Source organism: Somniosus microcephalus, chromosome 5 (assembly GCF_052327205.1).
Source record: "Somniosus microcephalus isolate GS21.2 chromosome 5, FLI_Smic_1.0, whole genome shotgun sequence".
NCBI lineage: Eukaryota > Metazoa > Chordata > Chondrichthyes > Squaliformes > Somniosidae > Somniosus > Somniosus microcephalus.
In genome coordinates this window covers 317,598,036-317,623,207 of record NC_140991.1, presented here as the reverse complement: position 1 = coordinate 317,623,207, position 25,172 = coordinate 317,598,036, and the positions used below count along the sequence as shown (strand labels likewise).

General features: G+C 48.0%; 2 protein-coding genes across 3 annotated transcripts in view; both read left to right on the top strand.

The window, feature by feature from the left end:
- The window catches only part of slc6a20 (solute carrier family 6 member 20), a 114,969-nt gene extending 112,950 nt beyond the window's left edge, over nt 1-2,019 (top strand). For both annotated transcript variants that reach the window (XM_085989291.1, XM_085989290.1), the window contains one exon: nt 690-2,019. In XM_085989291.1, coding sequence (XP_085845417.1) covers nt 690-750 — 61 coding nt within the window. In that variant the 3' untranslated portion in view covers nt 751-2,019. The remainder of the gene's footprint in view (nt 1-689) is intronic.
- Nucleotides 2,020-12,694: 10,675 nt separating this feature from the next.
- The window catches only part of LOC147117895 (uncharacterized), a 76,408-nt gene continuing 63,930 nt past the window's right edge, over nt 12,695-25,172 (top strand). The window contains exon 1 of the mRNA XM_085987154.1: nt 12,695-13,090. Coding sequence (XP_085843280.1) covers nt 12,703-13,090 — 388 coding nt within the window. The 5' untranslated portion in view covers nt 12,695-12,702. The remainder of the gene's footprint in view (nt 13,091-25,172) is intronic.

Genomic DNA, 25,172 nt, shown 5'->3' with positions numbered 1-25,172 from the left:
CGCGCATGCGCAGTGCACGCATGAAACCGGCACTTTCGTTGGGCCTACGGGTGAGTACCCCGTGCGTACTCACCCGTGGGGACCCGAATTTCTGGGCCATTATTCTGCTCATACAGTGCACAATATAATAATAATAATAATAATCAACTTTATTGTCATTGTTAGTGCACAAGTGCAGTACAACGAAATGTAGGCTTGCGGCTCCCGAGAGTGTACATTTAGATTAAGACATTTAAACATTCAACATTCATTTGGCTTGTAATACATTAACATAAACATAAACATAATAAAGTGCATTGGCAGATGTGCAGGCTTTAGAGTTTATTTGTGGAGTTCAGTAGGATGACAGCCCTGGGAAAGAAGCTGATCCTAAATCTGGTCGTTCGGGTGCGAATGCATCTGTAGCGTCTCCCAGATGGCAGGGGGGCGAACAGACTGTGGCTGGGGTGGGTAGGGTCTTTGATGATGGTCCGTGACCTCCGTAAACAGCGTTTCTGGTATATGTGCTCTATGGTTGGTAGCCGGGTGCCGGTAATGCGTTGGGCAGTTTTGACTACCCGCTGCAGGGCTTTCTGGTCATAGGAGCTACAGCTGCCATACCATACTGTGATACAGTATGTGACATGTCTTATGCAATCTGGACCCTGTACATTGATTTTAAACAATCGCTGTAACATTATATCTTACAGGGAGAATCAGTTAAGCTCGAATATCCTCCTCATGCTTTGGCTGTCATTGGACTTCTGGTGATCGCTTCCACGATTTGTATTCCTTTGATCCCGTTAATCATGTTCATTGGGAAGAAGCTCAAAAAAGAAAAATATTAGGGTTAAAATGTTAACTTGGATGTCTTACAACCGTACTTTAAAGAAGAATTCCTTCTAGGTTCGTTGAAAAACAACCCAATATTATTATTATTTTTAAATACGCACTTTGTGATAATTTTTAAACTGCACGTATTCAGGAAAGCATGAAGCTTACAAATTCAGAAGAAAGGTGGCATTTTTTAAGAAAAAGTTGGATTTAACATTGTTATACTCCTAAATCATCAATAAAATTTATAATACAGTCTCCACCACTTACACTGTCACGCTTAGCATAGGCAGCTGCCTATATCGGGCAAATAGCACTAACCTTTTGGCTTTACCCCAGGAATCAATTACATAGGCACCGCTTAAAATGTATTAAGCGCGCCAACTATTTCGGGCTGTTCAATAAATTTGCATCTCATTAATCCCAAGAAGTTCAACACCATCCAGGACAAAGCAGCCCGCTTGTTTGGCACCCCATCCACCACAGTAAACATTCACTCCCTCCACCACCGGCGTACCGTGGCTGCAGTGTGTACCATCTACAAGATGCACTGCAGCAACTCGCCAAGGCTTCTTCGGCAGCACCTCCCAAACCCGCAACCTCTACCACCTAGAAGGACAAGGGCAGCAGGCGCATGGGAACACCACCACCTCCAAGTTCCCCTCCAAGTCACACACACCATCCTGACTGGGAAATATATCGGGCCGTTCCTTCATCGTCGCTGGGTCAAAATCCTGGAACTCCCTCCCTAACAGCACTGTGGGAGCACCTTCACCACACGGGACTGCAGCGGTTCAAGAAGGCGGCTCACCACCACCTTCTCAAGGGCAATTAGGGATGGGCAATAAATGCTGGCCTTGCCAGTGACACCCACATCCCAGGAATGAATACAAAAAAAAAATCCCCTGTATTTACCAATTTAAAAGGCTGTGTTTATTTGCAACACAAGTCGATTGGACCAGATTTCTGATTGGTCCCCTTGGAGGACAAGACACACCTAACAGTCTGTTGTGAATATATAATTTGATCCTGTCTGCTGTACAATAATTCAAGCTCTCTGCAATGTGTAATTTGATCCAGTCTTGTCAGGCAGCCTACAGAAAGTGGAACTGTAGTCAGCTTTGTGAAGATCCTCTATTTTCTAGTGTTCTGCAATTGTAATTATAGTCGTCCTTGGCTGGTTAAATAAAATACTTTGTACTTTAATTAGTGGGTTAGTTACTTCTTTGGAGTTTTATTTTTCCTTCTGGAAGTGATAAAAATTCTTTAATTCATAATGAAGGGACCAAGGTCAAGGCTATAGCTTTTAAGGCTGAAATGTTCATTAAAATAGGAAATGGAAAACCAGAAGCAAATACTCAACAGGCTCCGGATCTCAGGCGGTGCGACTACAACAGGAGCAGAGTAATTGCACGAACAAGCTTGAGTCGTTCTGCACACGCGCACCTGTACGGGGGCAGAGCAGAGCCCTCTGGGCCGGGCCTACTCGCCGTCCCGCCCCGACACCGGAGCCGCACATGCATACCCGATGTTCCGGTCGTGCACACACCTGGATTACGTTTCCTCCCAGTTGCCAGCCATTATTTGCTTGGAGAAGGTCAGGAGAGGAGAGGGGATCGGAGGGGGAGAGGAGGGGCGATCGGAGGGTAGAGGAGGGGGGATCGGAGGGGGAGAGGAGGGGATTGGAGGGGGGAGAGGAGGGGGTAGAGGAGGGGCAATTGGAGGGGAGAGGAGGGGGAGAGGAGGGGATTGGAGGGGGAAGAGGAGGGGGGATCGGAGGGGGAGAGGAGGGGCGATCGGAGGGGAGAAGAGGGGGGATCAGAGGGGGAGAGGAGGGGATTGGAGGGGGGAGAGGAGGGGGGAGAGGAGGGGCGATTGGAGGGGAGAGGAGGGGGAATCGGAGGGGGAGAGGAGGGGATTGGAGGGGGGAGAGGAGGGGGGATCGGAGGGGGAGAGGAGGGGCGATCGGAGGGGAGAAGAGGGGGGAGAGGAGGGGATTGGAGGGGAAGAGGAGGGGGGATCGGAGGGGGAGAGGACAGAGGAGCAGAGGGGAAGAGGATGGGGATAGGAGGAGAGAGGAGAGGTGATCGGAGGGGGGAGAGGATGGGATAGAAGGGGGAGAGGAGAGGGGATCGGAGGGGGAGAGGAGGGGGGAGAGGAGAGGGGATCGGAGGGGGAGAGGAGCGGGGATCAGAGCGGGGAGAGGAGAGGGGATTGGAGGGGGAGGAGAGTGAATCAGAGGAGAGGGGATTGGAGGGCAAGAGGAGGGGATCGGAGGGGGAGAGGAGAGGGGATTGGAGGACTTCTTTCACTCATCTCTAAATACAGAAGAAAATGTTCATTAATTAACTTATTATCTTTCATAATTTTACAGTGTTAATTTTTGACCCCAATCCTTCCTTAATACTTGTTTTTTTCATTATACCTGGGCTCAGTGGGCGGCACCCTCGCCTCTGAGTCAGAAGGTTGTGGGTTCAAGTCTCCCGCCAGAGACTTGAGCACAAAAATCTAGGCTGACACTCCCAGTGCAGTGCTGAGGGAGTGCCGCACTGTCGGAGGTGCAGTCTTTCGGATGAGACGTTAAACCGAGGCCCCGTCTGCTCTCTCAGGTGGATATAAAAGATCCCACGGCCACTATTTCGAAGAAGAGCAGGGGAGTTCTCCCCGGTGTCCTGGGGCCAATATTTATCCCTCAACCAACATCACTAAAAACAGATTTGTTGTGTATGTACCTTTAAGAGAATAACTGGTCTCAGACTGCAGTACCGGCAGTGACCACCCCTGTATAAAAGGCGCTATTGAGCCTCTGTGTTTTTAGTTTCACTATTGACTTCCACCAGTAAAGACTTACTTTGTTCACTCCTGCTGTCCGTGTCTCAATTATTCACGGACGTAACACTGGCGACGAGTAAGAAACTAACTTACCTGCAACTCGGCAGCACCTCAGACGACGTTATTGAAGGTCGAAGCCAGAAGAAAGAAAAAATAAATAAAAATAAATAAAGTCCAAAGAAACTCGAGAAACGGGCGTCGACCGTGGGCAACCGCCCTCCAAATCGTCGGATTGGAAACTTGCAGGAGGGACTGTCCAGAGCCAGGCTTGGTTCCTCGGTCTGTGGTTTCCCAGCTAATCGGGCTGGTGGCAGGTAGTGCACTGATCCTTCCTGGGCTGCGGCGGGCTGAAGCTCGATCGGGTGGCTTTTCAACGGGGCCGGGCAGCGAGTCGGGAAGCAAAGAGAGAGAGAGAGGGTGGAGCACACAGGGCGCGGCCGGTGCTTCGGAGCCGGGCAGCGTTCGGACCTAAGAAGAGGGAGGGAAGTGCCCCAGAGGGTCCGCTCCACGACGGGAAAATAATAAAAGAAAAAAAAAATCAATATTAAACGCGCAAGAAACCGTGGAAAGCAGCGCTAACAACAGCGGGGAAGAAGGCAAAGCGCGGGAGGCGCCATTTTAGATTTGCAAGATGCCGAAGACTGGCTGTATCACTGCTTTTGATAATACAATAGAGGACTGGACCACGTATGTGGAAAGAGTCGAGGTATATTTCGAGGCAAACGAAATAGCGGAGGAGAAAAAGGCATCGATATTGCTAAACTTAATGGGCGCTTGAACGTACGGCCTATTGCGGGACCTGATTACTCCAGCCAAACCGAAGGCGAAGAGTTTTAACGAAATTGTTGCTGTCCTACAGGAACACCTAAACCCTGCAGGGTTTATAGCAGAAATTGATAGCAGAAAGATTTAAATTTCACAGGAGAACTCAGCACAAAGATGAGAGCAATGCTGAGTATCTTACGGAACTACGCAAGCTATCAAAGCACTGCCAGTTCGGAGCAGGACTGGCAGATACCCTACGGGACAAATTTGTCTGTGGACTCCTGAGTGAAGGAACACAGAAGAAGTTACTCTCAGAGAAAGAGCTGATGCTAGATAAGGCTTTCAGCATGGCAGTATCGTATGAAGCAGCAGCCAGGGGAGCTGCAGAAATTCAACAAAAACCAAAGGAATACGGCACCCACGAAATGACACGGGGATTTGCAAAATGTTATCGCTGCGGCAGAACTAACCATGACCAGAAGGACTGCTGGTCCAAAGACAAAATATGCAGGCAATGCGGGAAGATGGGACACATTGCACGAGTTTGCAGGTCTGGGAAGAAGACCAGCGACAACAAAAAGGCTACTAAGGAACCGTACAAGAAAGTACAAAAGATGACGGACAGTAGTTCCGAAGACCAGATGAGCGATAGTGAATCCGGGAACAGGAGACTAAGCTGTCTCAAACTTCACAATGTAATCGCAAAAGAGGATCACCGAGCCATTTGGGTCACCCTCACGATAGCAGGGTCCCAAGTTAAAATGGAATTGGATACAGGATCAACGCTAACCGTCATGAATTGACGAGACTACGAGTGGCTATTTTCACACATACCCTTGAGAGAGACATCCATCATCTTGACGACGTATACGGGGCAAAAAGTATACCCCAGAGGAAAAATAAGGGTGCCTGTCGAATACAACGGCAAGAAAATACGGAAATTGTATCTCTACATACTGCCAAATGGTGGACCACCGTTATTGGGATGGGAATGGATCAGGAAGATAAACTTAGATTGGCACTCCATTCATGCAATGACGGTGGACGGTAAAAAAGATGAAGACGTCACTCCTGGACGATTGTCAACAATCTTAGCTAACGCCAAAGAGGTATTTCAACAAGAACTGGGCACGCTTAAAGGCGTAACCGCCTTGATAAAAATAGAAGAGAATGCAGTTCCCAAGTTTTTCAAAGCAAGGCCGGTACCATATGCAATTCGCCCAGCCGTCGAGGCAGAGCTGGAGAATCTGGAGAAGGCGGGCGTGTTGTCTAAGGTCGACTGGAGCGAGTGGGCGACACCCATCGTTCCTGTCATGAAGAAAACGTTAAGCAATAAGTCCGGGGAGCCAAGGAAGATTCACATCTGTGGGGATTTCAAGGTGACGGTGAACCCGGTCCTTCACACAGTACAATATCCTCTTCCAAGGATAGAAGGCATATTCGCCTCACTGTCTGGAGGGAAGCGTTTTACAAAAATTGACCTAGCACAAGCATATTTGCAGATGGAGGTTGAGGAGTCCTCTAGGAAGTATCTCACGATAAACACTCACAAAGGTCTTTACCAGTATCATCGATTGGTATTCGGAGTAGCATCAGCTCCGGCGATATGGCAAAGAGCGATGGAACAAGTCCTGCAAGGGATTCCGGGGACTCAGTGTTACTTGGACGACATCCTTGTAACAGGTGAAGATGACAGTGAACACCTTAACAACCTAGAACAGGTGCTCACTAGACTACGGGAACATGGGCTACGAGCCAACCGCCCCAAATGCGAATTTTTTAAGAAACAGATATCGTATTGTGGCCACGTGATTGATGAAGAGGGGTTACATAAGTCCCCTGACAAAATTGAAGCGGTTGTTAAGGCCCCAGCGCCTGAAAATGTGTCGCAGCTGAGGTCATTCCTCAGATTGGTGAATTACTATCATAAGTTTTTGCCGAATTTGTCGACAATTCTGCACCCACTGAACGCCCTGCTACGAACGGGGGTAGCATGGAAATGGAGCGATGATTGTAAGCGTGCTTTTCAGAAGAGTAAGGACTTAATCACTTCAAGGGAAGTATTGGCTCACTACAACCCAGCACTGCCGATCAGACTGGCGTGTAATGCGTCTCCCTACGGCATTGGGGCGGTACTGTCACATAAATTCCTTGATGGTTTAGAGAGGCCGATAGCTTTTGCGTCACGCTCGTTAACTTCTGCCGAGCGTAACTACGCCCAGATTGACAGAGAGGCCCTCAGCCTAGTGTGGGGGGTGAAGAAGTTCAATCACTACCTGCACGGTCAAAAATTTACTCTACTAACCGATCATCAACCTCTTGTCTCCATTTTCAACCCTCAGAAGGGCGTACCGATAATGACAGCACAACGGCTGCAGAGATGGTCCCTTTTCCTAGGGGCACACCAATATGACATCGAGTACAAAGGAACTAAACAGCATGGAAATGCTGATGGATTGTCACGTCTACCGTTGCCGACGGTGGAAGAAGAAGACCTTGCAGTGGATCCAATGGAGTTATTCCACTCGACCATAGTCGAATGTCTCCCTGTGACGAATGCAAACATAGAAAAGGAAACACGGAATGACCCGACACTATCACGGGTCTATGATTTAACGGTGAAGGGATGGCCAGCACATGGCGAACCACTGCTGCCAGCATTCTCGCCGAGAAGAGAACAGCTGTCAGTGTGCAGAGGAACCTTGATGTGTGGATCCAGAGTAGTAATTCCACCTAAGTTGACGGATAGAGTGCTCAATGAGCTTCATGAGGGTCATCTGGGTGGGGTAAAAATGAAGAGCTTAGCCAGAGCGTTTGTGTGGTGGCCGGGAATCGATAGAGAAATCGAAGAGATGACCAAGAGCTGTGCAGGATGCCAGAAGGCCCAAAACGCCCCACCACAAGCTCCTCTGCATCCATGGGAGTGGCCCTCATCTCCATGGCAAAGGGTGCACATTGATTTTGCTGGTCCCTTCATGGACTCGATGTTTTTAATTGCAGTGGATGCACATTCAAAGTGGCCAGAGGTAATAAAAATGTCCTCAACTACCACGGAAAAAACTATCACAGTTTTACAAACCATATTCGCCAGGAATGGGCTGCCTGAACAGATTTGCTCTGACAATGGACCACAGTTTGTGTCTGAAGAGTTCCGGAGGTTCTTAAAGAACAATGGTGTTAAGCATTACACATCTGCCCCATATCATCCAGCCACTAATGGATTGGCTGAGAGGTTTGTCCAAACATTCAAGAAGGCTATCAAGGCAATGTGTAATGAAGATATACCCCTACAACACAAGGTGGACAACTTCTTGTTTGTCTACCGGAATGCGACACATGCGGTTACCAACCAAACTCCAGCCATGATGTTCTTCAATCGAAGACTACGATGCCGCTTGGATTTGGTTAAGCCAAACGTCTGAAGAGATGTGGCGAACAGACAGTTTCAGAATATGAATGAAAGGCCGACCAGGAGTTTTAAAATAGGTCAACCAGTTTTGGCCCGGGACTACCGCACTGAGAAATGGCAGCCAGGAACGAGTTGTACACGACAAGGACCTCTCATGTATACCGTGGACATTGGGGAGAGCATTGTAAGACACCATGCTGACCAGATTCTAGAGTCATGGGAAAACGTCAACTCCACACCACGATCTGATACACCTGGTAATGAAATCGATGTTCCAATTGCAGCTACCGCAGAACCGGTAATATTGGAAGCAGATGAACCACACAACGACATTGATCCCGACTCAACATTGCCAGAAGAACCTGATACCCCAAAGAGGCGTTATCCAGACAGAATCAGGAAGCCTCCTCAAAGACTGAACTTATAATTGCTTAAACTTAACCAATGTATCTAGCAACAGTAATTGTAATTGTAACTAGTTATCATTTAGTTGTTAAATGAATGTTATGTACTGTTTATCTAAAAGGGGAGGAATTGTTGTGTATGTACCTTTAAGAGAATAACTGGTCTCAGATTGCAGTACCGGCAGTGACCACCCCTGTATAAAAGGCGCTATTGAGCCTCTGTGTTTTTAGTTTCACTATTGACTTCCACCAGTAAAGACTTACTTTGTTCACTCCTGCTGTCCGTGTCTCAATTATTCACGGACGTAACAAGATTATCTGGTCATTATCACATTGCCGTTTGTGGGAGCTTGCTGTGCGCAAATTGGCTGCCGCGTTTCCTACATTACAACAGTGACCACACTTCAAAAAGTACTTCATTGGCTGTAAAGCGCTTTGAGACGTGAAAGGTGCTATAGAAATGCAAGTGTGTCTTAGCTTTCTTTACCTCTTGTTTCTATTTGCAAATTATTGTATTCCTGGTGATTTCTCTTTTGTGTCACTGGCTTTGTTTTTTTTTAACTACACCTCTTTCTTTTGGCCTTTATTTTCAGCCTAATATTAATGTTCATTCACGTAAAGCAGGGCTCTCCAAACTGCCTCCTTCCCCTTCGTTGCAATGTTTCAAAGGCTTTGCGACCAGTTTAACTCTTAAATCAAAAACATTTTCATTCTTCACCCGTCTTTTGACACCGGTGAACCAACTTAAAAAAAAAGTTTGCCATTCAAATAACTTTGTGAGGAAGTTAAAAAAAATCTTCAGACCCTCAACATTTCAGAGTTGAACCGTGTGTGTTTATAGTCAGGTAATGAGTTCCCCTCATGCCTCGAAATAAAAATACTCCCCCTCCCCCGACTATTAATGCAGCGGCTCGCCATGAAGAAAGTGAAAACCTGCAGCAGGCGTTCCAGAGCCCGAGGGACGGCCCCTTTAAATCTTACAGCGATTACCTCACCGCAGCGGCTGCATGACGTCACGGGGTCCGGATGATGTCACAGAGCCGGGGGCGGGGCTGCAGGATGATGTCACAGGCGGGGGGTGGTTGGGTGAGTTCGAGCTGGAGGCGAGGCGAGAGCTTCCACCATCTCTCACCTGGACAGGTAGTGAGTGAGTGAGTGAGTGAGTGAGCTTGTCTGCATGTGTCTGCTTTGAGAGAAGTGCCAGCTTTACTCATGTCCTGCAACTTCAGAAAAACTTGGGAGCTGTTTTGAAGTCAGTTAGGATCAGGAGTATGAATTTAATGTCATTTAGAAGAACATTAAGACTTACACCAAGTTCACCCAAGCGTAGATGAGACATTAGAGACAAAAACTTTATCTTACAGACGTTTCCAGGAGATTCCAAAGATTAAATCGCTTAATTTACATGGTTTGCCATATTTTCCAAATTATTTTTTTTAAAGATAACTTGTTTATTGCTGCGGGATGTTAAATGATAATAAAGGGCTTGAAAAAAAATGGCAAAATACTGGAAATCTGAAACAAGAGGAATTGATGGAATAACAACAGAAAACGCTGGGAACACTCAGCGGGTCAGGCAGCATTCCGCGGAGAGAGAAAGAGAGTCAACATTTCAGGTCTGTGAGCCTTTTGTCAGAACTGGAAAAAGTTAGAGATGTAACAGGTTTTGAGCAGGTGCAGAGGCAGGAAAGGGGGGTGGGGAGGGGAGGAGGGGAGGAAGGAACTAAAGGGACTTTCGATGAGGCACTTTACAGCCTTCTGGACTCAACATTGAGTTCAACAATTTCAGAATGTAACCCCTGCCCCTATTTTTTCAGGCGGCAGCTGTTGATGATTCTGCCATCCCCATTTGCAGCATTTAATCTCTCCTGCCTTCCTCCCTGGCACAGACTGTCCCTTTAGTTCCTTCCTCCCCTCCACCCCCTCCTTTCCCTGCCTCTGCGCCTGCTTAATATCTGTTACATCTCTAACTTTTTCCAGTTCTGATGAAGGCTCACAGACCTGAAACGTTAACTCTGTTTCTCTCTCCACGGATGCTGCCTGGCCTGCTGAGTATTTCCAGCATTTTCTGTTGTTATTTCAGATTTCCAGCACCCGCAGTATTTTGCTATTGTTTGAGGAATTGATGGAAATTCGCAGCAAGTTAGCCAGCAGCTGTGGAGAGAACAGACAAGTTCATGTTTTAGGTTTTGACCCTCCTTCAGAACTGAAAACGCGTTTTAATAGAATTGGAAGAAAAAGTGTAGGGGAGGGAAAGCTATCATAGGAAGGAAGAATTGGTGGAATAACCAGTAATCTGCTTAACCATAGCCTGTTTTTCTTTTAAACAGATTGCAGATTAATCCACCGATTCCACTCTTTTTTTCCTGTCAAAATTGAACTTGTCCTTGACCCTGTAACATAAGAACATAAGAATTAGGAGCAGGAGTCGGCCATTCGGCCCCTCGGGCCTGCTCCACCATTCAATAAGATCATGGCTGATCTGATCTTGGGCTCAGCTCCATTTCCCGCCCGCTCCCCATAATCCATCACTCCCTTATTGTTCAAAAATCTGTCTATCTCCGCCTTAAATATATTCAATGACCCGGCCGCCACAGCTCTCTGTAGATTGTTACATATGCAGTGGCATTGCCTTCAGTCTCCTGTCTCTGCCCATACTGACATGCCACATTGTAATTCCTCTGCTGGGCCACTGAAAGAGTGCGAGTGTCCGTATGTCGTAGGTACATGTTCCAGCATCAAATATTTTGTGCTCACTTGCGGAGAATAATCTACCGTCGCAGAACAGGAGCTGCTCGGCTTGTTCCACCCTCAGTCGCATTCTCTCTCTTACTCATTGGGCTAGAATTTCCCAGAGCTGTGGAGGCGGGATTAGAGGCGTGTGGGGTGTTAAACTCGTGAAATCGGGGGGCACAAACCCATCCCGCCTCCATGCCCATTTCCCAGAAGGCGGGGACCCGACCCGCACTGGGAGCCGCCTCCCCGAGGCGGGAAGGGGATTAGTGCCAATTAACTGCCTGTTAACAGGTAGTTAACAGGCAGTTTTTAGCCTAATCCCTATTTTTAGCCCTGAAGTGTGGGCTGCCCGACGGCTCCAAACCACGCCAAGTTAGCGAGGCGGACCGTCGGGCTGAAGGGCTTGGAGGGGTCGAGATGTCCAGTGTTCAGGTGAGTGATGGGTGCATGAGTGCAGAGGTAAGTGTGTTTGGTGTGTGTAAAGTGTTTAAAGAAGTTTTACTTACCTTTACAGCCTTCCTTCCTTCAGGTCTCGGGAGTCCCTCATCTCACCGGCACTGAAAGCAGAATGGCTGCGAGCTGTCAAAAGTTGCAGCATTCAGCTTTCTGTTCTGGAGAGATCTCTAAATCAGCCTGAGAGGAAGGAATTAACTTGGAGTACAGATTGTCAGTGTTTGACAGCTTCAAACAGCTGTCAAACACTGATATTTCATTTGTCAAAAGCTCTTGACAGATGAAATGTCAATCTGTGACGTCACCTGTTGCCGGGTGGCCCTTAATTGGCCTGCTGAGCCCGCTGGGCGGGTTTACAAGGTCAATCAAGGGAAAATCGCGTGGGTTGGCCACAACTCGATGGAGGCGGGACTACAACCCCAAAAGTGGGAGTCCCACCTCCTACTCGCCTTCATTGATAAAATCCAGCCCTTTGTCTCTCCTTATTTCTCTCTCTCTGGTTCTAAGGGTCGGCCATTTAAGACTGAGATGAGGAGGAATTTCTTCACTCAGAGGGTTGTGAATCTTTGGAATTCTGTATCCCAGAGGGCTGTGGAGGCTCAGTCATTGAGTATATTCAAGGCTGAGATCGATAGATTTTTGGACTCTTGAGGAATCAAGGGATATGGGGATCGGGCGGGAAAGTGGAGTTGAGGTCGAAGATCAGCCATGATCTTATTGAATGGCGGAGCAGGCTTGAGGGGCTGTTTGGCTGACTCCTGCTCCTAATTCTTATGTTCTTACGGGTTATAACGAATCGACAGCCCGTTTTACATCTTGTTTCGCGATTACCTGTTTTACACTAAGTCAAGATCAACCCCAAGATCTCAAGGATCTTTGTAACGGTTGAATATCAGGAGGTACAGCAGTCAAAAGGTGATTCAAATTCTTCCAAGGCGTACAAGAATACAAAAAAGCCTCCCATTCTGCTATCGATTCTTTTGTTCTTACTTTGCAAGTTAAGGTGATTGGCAAAAGAACCAGAGGCGACATGAGGAAAAACCTCTTTACACAACGAGTGGTTAGGATTTGGAATGCGCTGCCTGATAGGGCGGTGGAGACAGATTCAATAGTAGCCTTCAAAAGGGAATTGGATAAATACTGGAAGGGGAAAAAATTGCAGGGATATGGGGAAAGAGCGGGGGAGTGGGACTGACTGGATTGCTCTTCGAAAGTGAGACTTGATAAACCGAATGGCCTCCTTCTGTGCTGCACTATGCTATGATTCTATGATTCTAGAGTTCAGTGGAAATGTCTTTAAAGATCAGAGAAGAGACACAACTTGAACCTGCTGTTGAGCAAAGTCATATTGTCTGCGTTCAGACACTTGGAAGCAGCAGCCTGGTCCCGTACATCAAGAAGAGCAAGAGTTTTGACAGCTTCTGGGAATCGAGCGCTCTGAAACTCAGGCACATTAACAACTGTGATGTGTTACCACTGATACCGCTTACCAAGAATGAGGCTTTGCTTTATGAGTATGGGGAAGCAAGACTCGTTCCGTCTAAAGAATGGAATTTATGCAATGTGGCTAGCTGCCCACCTATGCTATGTGAGGCCAGTCATTTTTCAGAACTTGTGGCACGGGACAGAAGCAATACGCAACTTGGCTTCGACCTCGCTTATATGGAGGAGAAAGAAGGTAAGACATATCCTAATTGGGAGATTCTGAGGGGGATTGACGGGGTCGATTGAAAGGTTGTTTCCCCTGGAGTAGATGACAGGGTCGATGCTGAGACGTTGTTTCCCCTGGAGTAGATGACAGGGTCGATACTGAGAGGTTGTTTCCCTGGAGTAGATGACAGGGTCGATGCTGAGACGTTGTTTCCCTGGAGTAGATGACAGGGTAGATACTGAGAGGTTGTTTCCCTGGAGTAGATGACAGAGTCGATACTGAGAGGCTAGAACTAGGGGGCATAGTCTCAGGATAAGGGGTCGGCCATTTAAGACTGAGATGATGAGGAATTTCTTCACTCAGAGGGTTGTGAATCTTTGGAATTCTCTACCCCAGAGGGCTGTGCATGCTGAGTCATTGAGTATATTCAAGGCGGAGATCAATAGATTTTTGGACTCTAGGGGAAAGAAGGGATATGGGGATCAGGCGGGAAAGTGGAGTTGAGGTAGAAGATCAGCCATGATCTTATTGAATGGCGGAGCAGGCTCGAGGGGCCGTGTGGCCGACTCCTGCTCTTAGTTCTTATGTCATTATGTAGACGGGAGGAACTTTTGAAAAAAGGATGAATTTGTTGGATTTTATTTGTAGCTCAAAATTCTTACGTTTGAAATTTGTTGCAGGCTATGGCAGAAACCGTATAAAAATATTGGGTACTGGTAAAATATGCTGGTGATCAGACTGAGTCCAACAATGGCCAGTGTTATGTCGATACCTTTACAAGATCTGGGTGTATATCTGGTTAGGGACAGTGTTGAGGGACATCAGCACTGATACTGATGTTTGAAAGCTGGCTAGAATATGATGGGGCTCATTTTGTCTTCAGTTTGGCTCAGTTGGTAGTACTGGTGCCTTTGAGTTAGAAGGTTGTGGGTTCTAGCGCCACTAGAGATTGAGAGCAAATAACCTCGGCTGACGTTTAAATGCAGCCCTGAGGGATTGTCGCATTGTCGGAGAGGCCGTCTTTCGGATGAGGCGTCAAACCTATCTGCCTGCACAGCTGGATGTACACGATCCCGCACCATGACTTGAGGAAGGGCATCAGGGTAATCTGGCCAATATTCCATCCTCGACCAAAACCAGCAAAAAACAGATTATCTGGTTATAACAACAGAAAATGCTGGAAATACTCAGCGGGTCAGGCAGCCTCCATGGAGAGAGAAACAGAGTTAATGTTTCAGGTCGATGACCCTTCATCGGAACTGGAAAACGTTTAGAGATGTGACAGGTTTTAAGCAAATGTTGGGGCGGGGGAAGGGGGGAGGGGCGGAAAGAACAAAGGGGAAGGCCTGTGAAACAAGAAAGACTTGGCTTTCTATAGCGCCTGTAAAGTCTGTGGGTTGTGCAGTAAATAAATACACAGACTTTTGAAGTACAAACAAACAGGTCTTTACTATTCAGAGGTCAGGGCGAATCTGCCCTAGTTATCCTGTAACATCACTTATATACTGGTGTGGTCACTGTCGGTATTACCGTATACAGAAGCCAATCAAATAGTGCCACACCTAAAGTAGTTCTCTTAAAGGTGAACGGTTACACTCAATCGTTCCCTTAAAGGTAGACGGGTACATACACTACAATCCTCCCTTTTTAGCTTATTACTTACAGGGTCCCCGTTAAACATACATATCTTCAACTTCACATAACAATTTACAGATATACTCTCGGTGGAGAACAAACAATTTACAGAGATAATTCCGGTGGAGTCAACGTCATATAAAACAGTTTACAGATATACTTTCGGTGGAAACAGTGCACAGGTTCAGTCTCTGCGGAAACAGTTCATAGATTCAGTCTCTGATCTTGACTCATTCCGAACAGCATCTCTTTGGTGTAGCCGGTTCACATGGCTAGCGTGACTCCTCCATAGCCTTTTTCTTAACGTAACAGCTTGACCTTCCGTCCTGTTGAACCAGCAGTGCGGACTTTTACAACCAACTGGCTGTCTTGATAATTTTCGGGTTTTCAACTAATTTAGCTCCTTTCATGGTGTCCCGCCTGAGATGATAGTATTTTAGACAGTTATTATCTCCTGCTTCTTCTTTTTCTTTTCTGCCTTTTTGAAACTCTCGGAGCTGCTTTCTCTGCGGCCATCTGTAGCGCCACCAACTCTCTATGTTCATTAGACCTTACGTGCTTCATGCGGATTTCTGTACTTTGGGAGTTTTCATCACAAACTGGGCAGACCAGATCCTCGTAATATTCAGTGTCACTCAATAGGTCAGGATAGTATTCGGGGTCGTCCTGAGTTAGGCCAGTGAGGGGCCCTTCTACTTCCTTCTTATCCAACTGGACGTTAGCCGACGGTGGTTCCTTCTCTGACCATCTTTCTTGAAAAGACTTCTTCAAGCATTCATATTCATCCCGCTCTTCCTGGGATGTCTGCCATTCCTTCACGCCTGGCCTCATTTGTGAGTTCAATACCTTCCCCTCCATCGGGGATTCCGTTATCAGGCTATTTAATCCTTCTACTGAAGTAGCTGTTTCCGCATTCTTCTGCTCCCCTTGACGTAATTCAGCATACTTTTGACATCCATGTGCAAGCTGTGTTGCCCCCTCAGCTCTCTCCGTGACTTTTGGAAGCTCCGAATTCTTTCCCTTTGAAACCTGAAACTCGTGTTCCCATTTTGGAGTCTTGTCCCTCAGCGTGTATAAGAGTTGGCTGGCCGTTAACTCTTCTACGGGGACACTGTGGATTAGCGCCTTCTCCATTTCATCCACCTTTCCCTCCAATGTTTTCACCTTCCTTTCCTCCGGTCCTTTGGTTTTAAGCGCTCGAAGAAATTGCGCCTTGGTGTTCGCTAACTCCTGATCAGGGGCCATTCCTACAGTCTCTGTGTTCCTTCCATTGGCCTTTCCTTCCACTGCCCGGATTCCTAGTTGAATATGTTCTTCAAGTTGTTGGACCTCTGCCATTGCCGCCTCATATTTGTCTTGGGTTTCCTTCAATAATTTAACGAGTTCTTGGACATCTTGAATTTCACGTTCTGCTATGTCTTCCACCTCTAATTTTCCATCTACGGATGGAATCTCTACCGATGAGTCTGTCTTGGCCTGGAGCTCGTCAAACATTTCCTGCAGCCTTTGTAATTCTCGCTCATGTTCAAACTTTAGTTGTTCATATGCTTTCACTAAAACTAGCTTTTCGGAGGTTGCCGAGTTAACCCCTTCCAGGATTGTAGTCTGGGCCCGTTCATACTGTTCCTTCAACTTGTTACACTCTGCTTGCAACGAGTCGTAGAGATGAACTGGGATAAAATCCTGGCTTCCTGAAGATTCCTCTTCCTTTAGGTCGTTCTGTAAATAGTCTAGTTCCTGAACAGTTTCAGGGAGATGTGATCGGTACTTGGCCACGATGGCTCTATGGTCGCTCTTTTCTCGAGCTAGCTGTCTCTGTTGTCTTTCCAGGTTCTCCCATTCAGTGTCCCAGAACTTTTCCATATTTTTCATCTCTTGTACGAGACGGTCACTCCACTGTTCTAATTGTTGTTGTACTTTGACATAAGTTTGAGTCCGAGCTCGGTGTTCTTCCGTCGTGGATGAATCCTTAGCTTGAACAGGCTCAGAATTCTCTGTCAACCTGGAGTTCTGCTCTGTAACTTTATTCTTCTTGGTGACATAAGTCTTTCTGCATGTCTTTGTTTCCTTCCCCATCGTCGGCAAGTCCCCTTTAGCCTTGTCATGCATATTTGAATTGGTCTTATCGTCATCCATCTCAGAATCTGAGCTGATAGCTTGCACCGAATCCTCCTTCATTATGGCTTTTAGGTAGTGCCATTCCATGTCTATTTTCTTAATCCACTCCCGTCCTAGAAGTGGTGGTCCTCCCTCAGGTAATACGTACAAATTCATTCTTGGGTGTTCTTTCCCTCTATCTCTCACCTTGACTCTTATTTTCCCCATGGGGTATACATTATGCCCCGTGTATGTCTGTAATACGAACTTGGTATTTCTCAAAGGTATGTGAGAGAACAGCCGGTGGTAGTCCCTTCGGTTGATGACTGATAGAGCTGATCCAGTGTCCAGCTCCATTTGTACTTGGACTCCAGCTATTTTTAGTACAGCCCAAATCGTTTGTAGATCAGTTTCTTTCCCCACATTGTGGATCTTCAGACTACCCAGCTCCTGGTTGTTTGGGTCTGAGTCTGAATTCTGTTCGTCTGAACTCTTTTCAGCCACCTTGTGTACCTTGTTGTACTTTTCTTGTGGTGGCTTCCGTTGATTGTTGGTCTTTTTCCCGGACCTGCATACCTTCGCGATGTGACCCAGTTTGCCACATTTCCGACACTCTTGGTTCTTAAACCAGCAGTGATTCTGGTCGTGCGTGGTCTTCCCACAACGGTAGCATTTTGTTGTGCTCGAAGTAATTTGGTCCACCCCGAGTGCCGCCGCCTTTAGCTGCATTTCGGCCGTTCCTTTCGCTGCGGCTTCGTGTGATGCAGCTATGAGGACAGCCCTGTCCAGTGTGAGGTCGTTTTCTTCCAGTAGTCGCTTCTGCGTTCCTTCTTTGGACAATCCGCATACAAACTTGTCCAGGAGTGCCTCTGTCAGATTCCCTCCGAACTGGCAGTATTTCGCTAGCCTACGCAGTTCGACCAAGTATTCTGCATTGCTTTCGTCTTTCCTCTGCGTTCTTGCGTAGAATTTGAATCGTTCAGCCAGCATCAACGGTGTGGGGTTCAAGTGGTCCTTCAGCACAGCCACAATTTCTTCGAAGGTCTGATCCGCTGGTTTAGCTGGTGCTATTAGATGCTTCAAGAGCCCATATGTTTTTGCCCCCATCGAGTTTAGCAATGTTATCGCCTTGTCGTCTTCCTCTATTTTGTTGGCTTCGCAATAGATCTCTATGCGTTCCACGTACGTGGCCCAGTCTTCTATTTCAGAATTAAAATCATTAATATTCCCTCACTTAGGCATCTTTCTTTCTTTGAAGCAGCACAGTATTTCTTTAAGTATTATTTATTATCTTTTTTTTCTAAAATGGCGGTTTTCCTGCGAAAATGGCGGTTTCCCGCTCTTCCCTTCTCTCTCTCTCTCTCTCTCTCTGCCCACTTCAATGGCAGTTAAGATGGCGGTTCTTTTCCCGCGAAAATGGCGGTTTCCCGCTCTTCCTTTCTCTCCCCGCCCACTTCAATGGCGGTTTCCCGCCTCTGTCGTCTTCTCCGCCTAATGGCGGCTTTCCGCGTTTCTCCCTGGTGTAAGGGGTACGCTTTCCCCACAGTGGACAGGTTCAGCCGCTGGGCTGGCTCTCGCACAGCTCCCCTTACTTGGCTCTGTCTTTTCCTCCCGCCCGCACGGCTCTACTGGCGCTGGGTACACCCCGTTAACGGAGGACAGTTCAGCCGCTGGACTGGCTCTCGCGCAGTCTCTCTCTCCCCGTGCTCGGCTCTGTCTCTCCCTCTCCCGTACGTTCGGTTCTACCGGCTCTGGGTACTCCGTAGGTGGAGAACAGTTCAGCCGCTGGACTGGCTCTCGCGCAGTCTCTCTCCCCGTTCTCGGCTCCTGTTCACTCTCCCACTCCCGCACGTTCGGTTTTGCCGGCTCTGAGTACCCCGTTGGTGGAGAACAGCTCAGCCGCTGGACTGGCTCCTCGCAGTCTCTCACTCCGCACCCGGCTCTCACCCGCACGGTTCCCGTTCGCCTCCCCAGCCCTCTCGCAGACCGGTGTTTCCCTCCCCGGCTGCGGCTGGGTTTCTCCTCCCGCGCCTACTCGCAGGTTCAGCGCTTCGTGGCTGCGGTCGCTGCCCGGATTTTTCCCGCCGATCGCGGTCCGGCTGTCACCCGACGCCGTTGGACCCGACTTTTGGCCGGTACAGCTCCCCCTCGACCGAGGTCGAGTGCTCTGCCCTTCTCCTCCGGATACTTCTACCCCTTCCCCTACTCACAGTCTCTTCGGCCGCCTTGTTTCTTGCTGGTCGGCTCACTCCACACCGTGGTAGCAGGGTAATCAGTGCCTGTTGCTGATGAAGCTTTTGTTGCTAGTCTTCCAGCTTCTGTAAAGTACCACACTTTCTGTTGTTGTAGCCTCGTGTTTTCTTTTGGTAGCACGACGAGGGTGGTTGCCTCTCTTCGACGCTCTTTGTTACTTTGCTATTCTTGCCGCAGGGTACGATCGGACTCGTCGCCACTGTAAAGTCTGTGGGTTGTGCAGTAAATAAATACACAAGACTTTTGAAGTACAAACAAACAGGTCTTTACTATTCAGAGGTCAGGGCGAATCTGCCCTAGTTATCCTGTAACATCACTTATATACTGGTGTGGTCACTGTCGGTATTACCGTATACAGAAGCCAATCAAATAGTGCCACACCTAAAGTAGTTCTCTTAAAGGTGAACGGTTACACTCAATCGTTCCCTTAAAGGTAGACGGGTACATACACTACAGCGCCTTTCACCACCTCAGGACGTCCCAAAGCATTTACAGCCAATGAAGTACTTTTTGAAGTGTAGTCACTGTTGTAATGTAGGAAACGCAGCAGCCAATTTACACACAGCAAGCTCCCACAAACAGCAATGTGATAATGACCAGATAATCTGTTTTAGTGATGTAGATTGAGGAATAAATATTGGCCCCAGGACACCTCCTCTGCCCTCCTTTGAAATAGTGCCACGGGATCTTTTACATGCACCTGAGAGAGCAGACGGGGCTTCGGTTTAACATCTCACCCGAAAGACAACACCCCCGACAGTGTGGCACTCCCTCAGTACTGCACTGGAGGTGTCAGCCTGGATTTCTTGTGCTCGAGTCCCTGGAGTGAGACTTGAACCCATGACCTTCTGACTCGCGAGACGAGAGTGCTGCCCACTGAGCCACGGAGAATTCTCTGGTGTAAGCATAATTATTCAAGACACCAGGTGCAGATTCAGATGGGTCCAGGGATGACACTAATTGCGTGGAAGGCAAATTTATAGAGGTAAGGGACAATTAAAGGGGAATGTCCCCACTGGGAGAGAAAACCTTTGGAGAGACTCCAAGGGCATCTCAACCCACCAGCCGTCTTTGCCGAGGCTGAAGAGACAGTCAGTTAAGAAGCAGGAGCGGCTTTTCACCTTTCTTTACTTAATATGAAAGTGAAACTCCCATCCAGGCCCAATTGGAAATTTATTTAAGGCCAAAAATGAGGTGAAAATCAGGCAAAAACGATTTTGGCTTAATTTTTCAGTCTTGGACACCCGATCAGCACCTGAAACCAGGCACAGATGGGGTGTAGCAGACACCAAGATCAGTCTCGATGTGTCTTAGAACAACCTTATTAAAAGAAAATGCAAAGAGCAGCGTAACTATTTCAATCCTTATACCGATCTCAGTACTTAGAGCTTGGGAGAACGTTGGTTGGTAGATTTTTTAAAAAGTTATGATGACTTTTGTTTGCTCCTGCCAATCAATATTCACGCCACCTGCTGTCTGTTTTTAAAAATTCATTCCTGGGATGTGGGCGTCGCTGGCAAGGCCGGCATTTATTGCCCATCCCTAATTGCCCTCGAGAAGGTGGTGGTGAGCCGCCTTCTTGAACCGCTGCAGTCCGTGTGGTGAAAGATTGGTACAACTGAGTGTCTCGCTGGGCCATTCCAGAGGGTAGTTAAGAGTCAACCACATTGCTGTGGGCCTGGAGTCTCATATCGGCCAGACCGGGTAAGGGCAGCAGATTTCCTTCCCTAAAAGTACATTAGTGAACCAGATGGGTTTTTACAACAATCCGGTAGTTTCATGGTCACCATTACTGATACTGGCTTTTTATTCCAGATTTATTTCATTGATGCAGAAAAGTGCAAAGTGATACATTTTGGTAGGAAGAACGAGGTGAGGCAATATAAACTAAAGGGTACAATCCTAAAGGGGGTGCAGGAACAGAGAGACCTGGGGGTATATGCGCACAAATTGTTGAAGGTGGCAGGGCAGGTTGAGAAAACAGTTAAAAAAGCTTACGGGATCCTGGGCTTCATAAATAGAGGCATAGAGTACAAAAGCAAGGAAGTTATGATGAATCTTTATAAAACACTGGTCCGGCCTCAACTGGAGTACTGTGTCCAATTCTGGGCACCGCACTTTAGGAAGGATGTGAAGGCCTTAGAGAGGGTGCAGAAAAGATTTATGAGAATTAATCCAGGGATGAGGGACTTCGGTTACGTGGATAGACTGGAGAAGCTGGGGTTGTTCTCCTTGGAGCAGAGAAGATTGAGAGGAGATTTGATAGAGGTGTTCAAAATCATGAGGGGTCTGGACAGAGTAGATAGAGAGAAACTGTTCCCATTGGCAGAAGGGTCGAGAACCAGAGGACACCGATTCAAGGTGATTGGCAGAAGAACCAAAGGCGACGGAAGAAAAAACTTTTTTACGCAGCGAGTGGCTAGGATCGGGAATGCACTGCCTGAAAGGGTGGTGGAGGCAGATTCAATCGTGGCTTTCAGAAGGGAATTGGATAAGTAGCTGAAAGAAAAACATTTGCTGGGCTACGGGGAAAGGGCGGGGGAGTGGGACTAGCTGAGGTGCTCTTCGCAGAGAGCCGGCACGGGCTCGATGGGTTGAATGGCCTTCTTCTGTGCTGTAACCATTCTATGATCTGAATTTATAATTCCCCAGCTGCCTGTGGTGGGATTTGAACTAATGTCTTCATCAGATCATCAGGCCAGGCCTTGGGATTGCTTCACCTTCACATGGTCCATCTCTGACTCTTCCCTTCCCTTCCTCGACTTCTCCGTCTCCATCTCTGGGGATAGGTTATTGACCAACATTCACTACAAGCCCATTGACTCCCACAGCTACCTGGACTACACTTCCTCCCACCCCGCTTCCTGTAAGTGTAGTGTATGTACCTTTAAGGGGAGAACTACTTTTTACAGCTCCTGTATACTGTAGTACCGGCAGTGACCACACCTGTATATAACCCTGAGTAGGGATCTGTACAGTTAGTTTTTAGAGTAACCCTCATTCAGTAAACACCTGTTGATTGTTCCCCTGCAGTCTCTGTCTAGTTATTGAAGGACACACAACATCAAGATACACGGATCTAACAGTAAGGACTCTATTCCATTCTCCCAGTTTCTCCGTCTCCGCCGCATCTGCTCCGACGATGCCACCTTCCACACCAGTGCTCCCGACATGTCTTCCTTTTTCCTCAACCGAGGATTCCCCTCTACCGTGGTTGACACGGCCCTCGACCGGGTCCATTCTATCTCCCGCACTTCTGCCCTCACCCCTGCCCCTCCCTCCCGGAACCACGATAGTGTTCCCCTTGTCCTCACCTTTCACCCCACCAGCCTCCACATTCAACGGATCATCCTCCGCCATTTCCGCCACCTCCAAAGTGATCCCACCACCAAACGCATCTTCCCCTCCCCTCCCCTTTCAGCATTCCGTAGGGACCGCTCCCTCCGAGACACCCTAGTCCACTCCTCTATCACCCCCAGCACCCCTTCCCCTTCGCCTGGCACCTTCCCGTGCAAGTGCAGGAGATGTAACACCTGCCCTTATACCTCTCGCCTTCCCACTGTCCAGGGCCCCAAGCACCCCTTCCAGGTGAAACAGCGATTTACTTGTACTTCTTGCAATCTAGTATACTGTATTCGCTGCTCACGATGCGGTCCCCTCTACATTGGGGAAACCAAACGCAGATTGGGTGACCGCTTTGCGGAACACCTCCGTTCAGTCCGTAAGGGTGACCCCGAGCTTCCGGTTGCCTGTCACTTTAATTCACCGCTCCATTCCCACTCGGACCTCACCGTCCTTGGCCTCTTGTATTGTTCCACGGAAGCTCAACGTAAACTCGAGGAACAGCACCTCATCTTCCGATTAGGCACTTTACAGCCTTCCGGACTCAATATCGAGTTCAACAATTTCAGATCATAACCTCGGCCCCTATTACATTTTTACTTATATTTTTTATCCACACCTTTGTTTTGGCCTTTCCCCCCCACCACCCTTTCTTTTTTTTTCTCTCTCCCACATGGCAGCTGTCTCCCATTCTGCCAGCGCATTTCACTCCTAATCTGAGCCGTCTTTTGTCTCCACTAGTCCTACCACCATCTCGTCTGGTTTTGAATACCTCTTAATGTCTCTTCACTTCTTTTGTTCTCTCCCAGCCTGGCCTCTTAATCTATTTCATTTCCTGTGCTTCTTTAGTCTTGACAAAGGGTTTTCACCTGAAACGTTGACTCTATTTTCTCTCCACGGATGTTGCCTGGCCTGCTGAGTTTTTCCAGCATTTTCTGTCATTATCCTTGGGATTGCTAGTCCAGTAACATAACCACTACGCTACCGTATCCAGGTAACAGGCATATAGTTGATTGTCTTTGATTTTAAAAGGTCCTTTGAAGTTATTGTCATCACGTACACAGAGGTTAAAGTGTGAGGGAACTGATTTGGTGTGGTTCAGAAACACAACACATTGGTGCAGTACCATGCTGTCCCATAGAGCATTATGGACTAGATCTCAGCTAACCTATCAAGGGGTGTTGCGCAGAGGTGAAGCAGTTCCCTGCAGTGAGGTAGGTAATTCGATGTGGGCCATGGTTGCATATCAACTCTTCCCTTCCCTTCCTCGACTTCTCCGTCTCCATCTCTGGGGATAGGTTATTGACCAACATTCACTACAAGCCCATTGACTCCCACAGCTACCTGGACTACACTTCCTCCCACCCCGCTTCCTGTAAGGACTCTATACCATTCTCCCAGTTTCTCCGTCTCCGCCGCATCTGCTCCAACGATGCCACCTTCCACACCAGTGCTTCCGACATGTCTTCCTTTTTCCTCAACCGAGGATTCCCCTCTACCGTGGTTGACACAGCCCTCGACTGGGTCTGTTCTATCACCCGCACTTCTGCCCTCACCCCTGCCCCTCCCTCCCGGAACCACGATAGGGTTCCCCTTGTCCTCACCTTTCACCCCACCAGCCTCCACATTCAACGGATCTTCCTCTGCCATTTCCGCCACCTCCAACGTGATCCCATCACCAAACGCATCTTCCCCTCCCCTCCCCTTTCAGCATTCCGTAGGGACCGCTCCCTCCGAGACACCCTAGTCTGCTCCTCTATTATCCCCAGCACCCTTTCCCCTTCGCCCAGCACCTTCCTGTGCAAGCGCAGGAGATGCAACATCTGCCCATATACCTCCCCCCTTCCCACTGTCCAGGGCCCCAAACACCCCTTCCAGGTGAAACAGTGATTTACTTGTACTTCTTGCAATCTAGTATACTGTATTCGCTGCTCACGATGTGGTCTCCTCTACATTGGGGAAACCAAACGCAGATTGGGTGACCGCTTTGCGGAACACCTCCGTTCAGTCCGTAAGGGTGACCCCGAGCTTCTGGTCGCCTGTCACTTTAATTCACCGCCCCATTCCCACTCGGACCTCACCATCCTCGGCCTCTTGTATTGTTCCACGGAAGCTCACCGTAAACTCGAGGAACCTCATCTTCCGATTAGGCACTTTACAGCCTTCCGGACTCAATATCGAGTTCAACAACTTCAGATCATAACCTCGGCCCCTATTACATTTTTATATTTTTTATCCACACTTTTGGTTTGTGCCTTTTCCTTGTTTTTCTCTCTCCCACATGGCAGCTGTCTCTCACTCTGCCAGCGCATTTCACACTTCATCTAGAGCCATTGTTTGTTTCTTTACCTGTCCTATTACCGTCTCGTCTCACCTTGAATATCTCTTAATGTCTCTTCTTTCATCCCCTCCCCCATTTCCCAGCCCCCAAACTGCCTTTTGTTTCATTTCCTGCCTTTTCTCTCAGTCCTGACGAAGGGTTTCGACCTGAAACGTTGACTCTCTTTCTCTCTCCACGGATGTTGCCTGGCCTGCTGAGTTTTTCCAGTGTTTTCTGTTGTATGTCGCATATCTCCTATTTGCTGCTAACAGAACAACATTGATACTGAGGAGTGTAGATGAACAGAGGGACCTTGAAGGGCATGTCCACAGATCCCTGAAGGTAGCAGGACAGGTAGATAAGGTGCTTAAGAAGCCATACGGGATACTTTCCTTTATTAGCCGAGGTACAGAATATAACAGCAGGGAGGTTATGCTAGAACTGTACAAAACACTAGTTAGG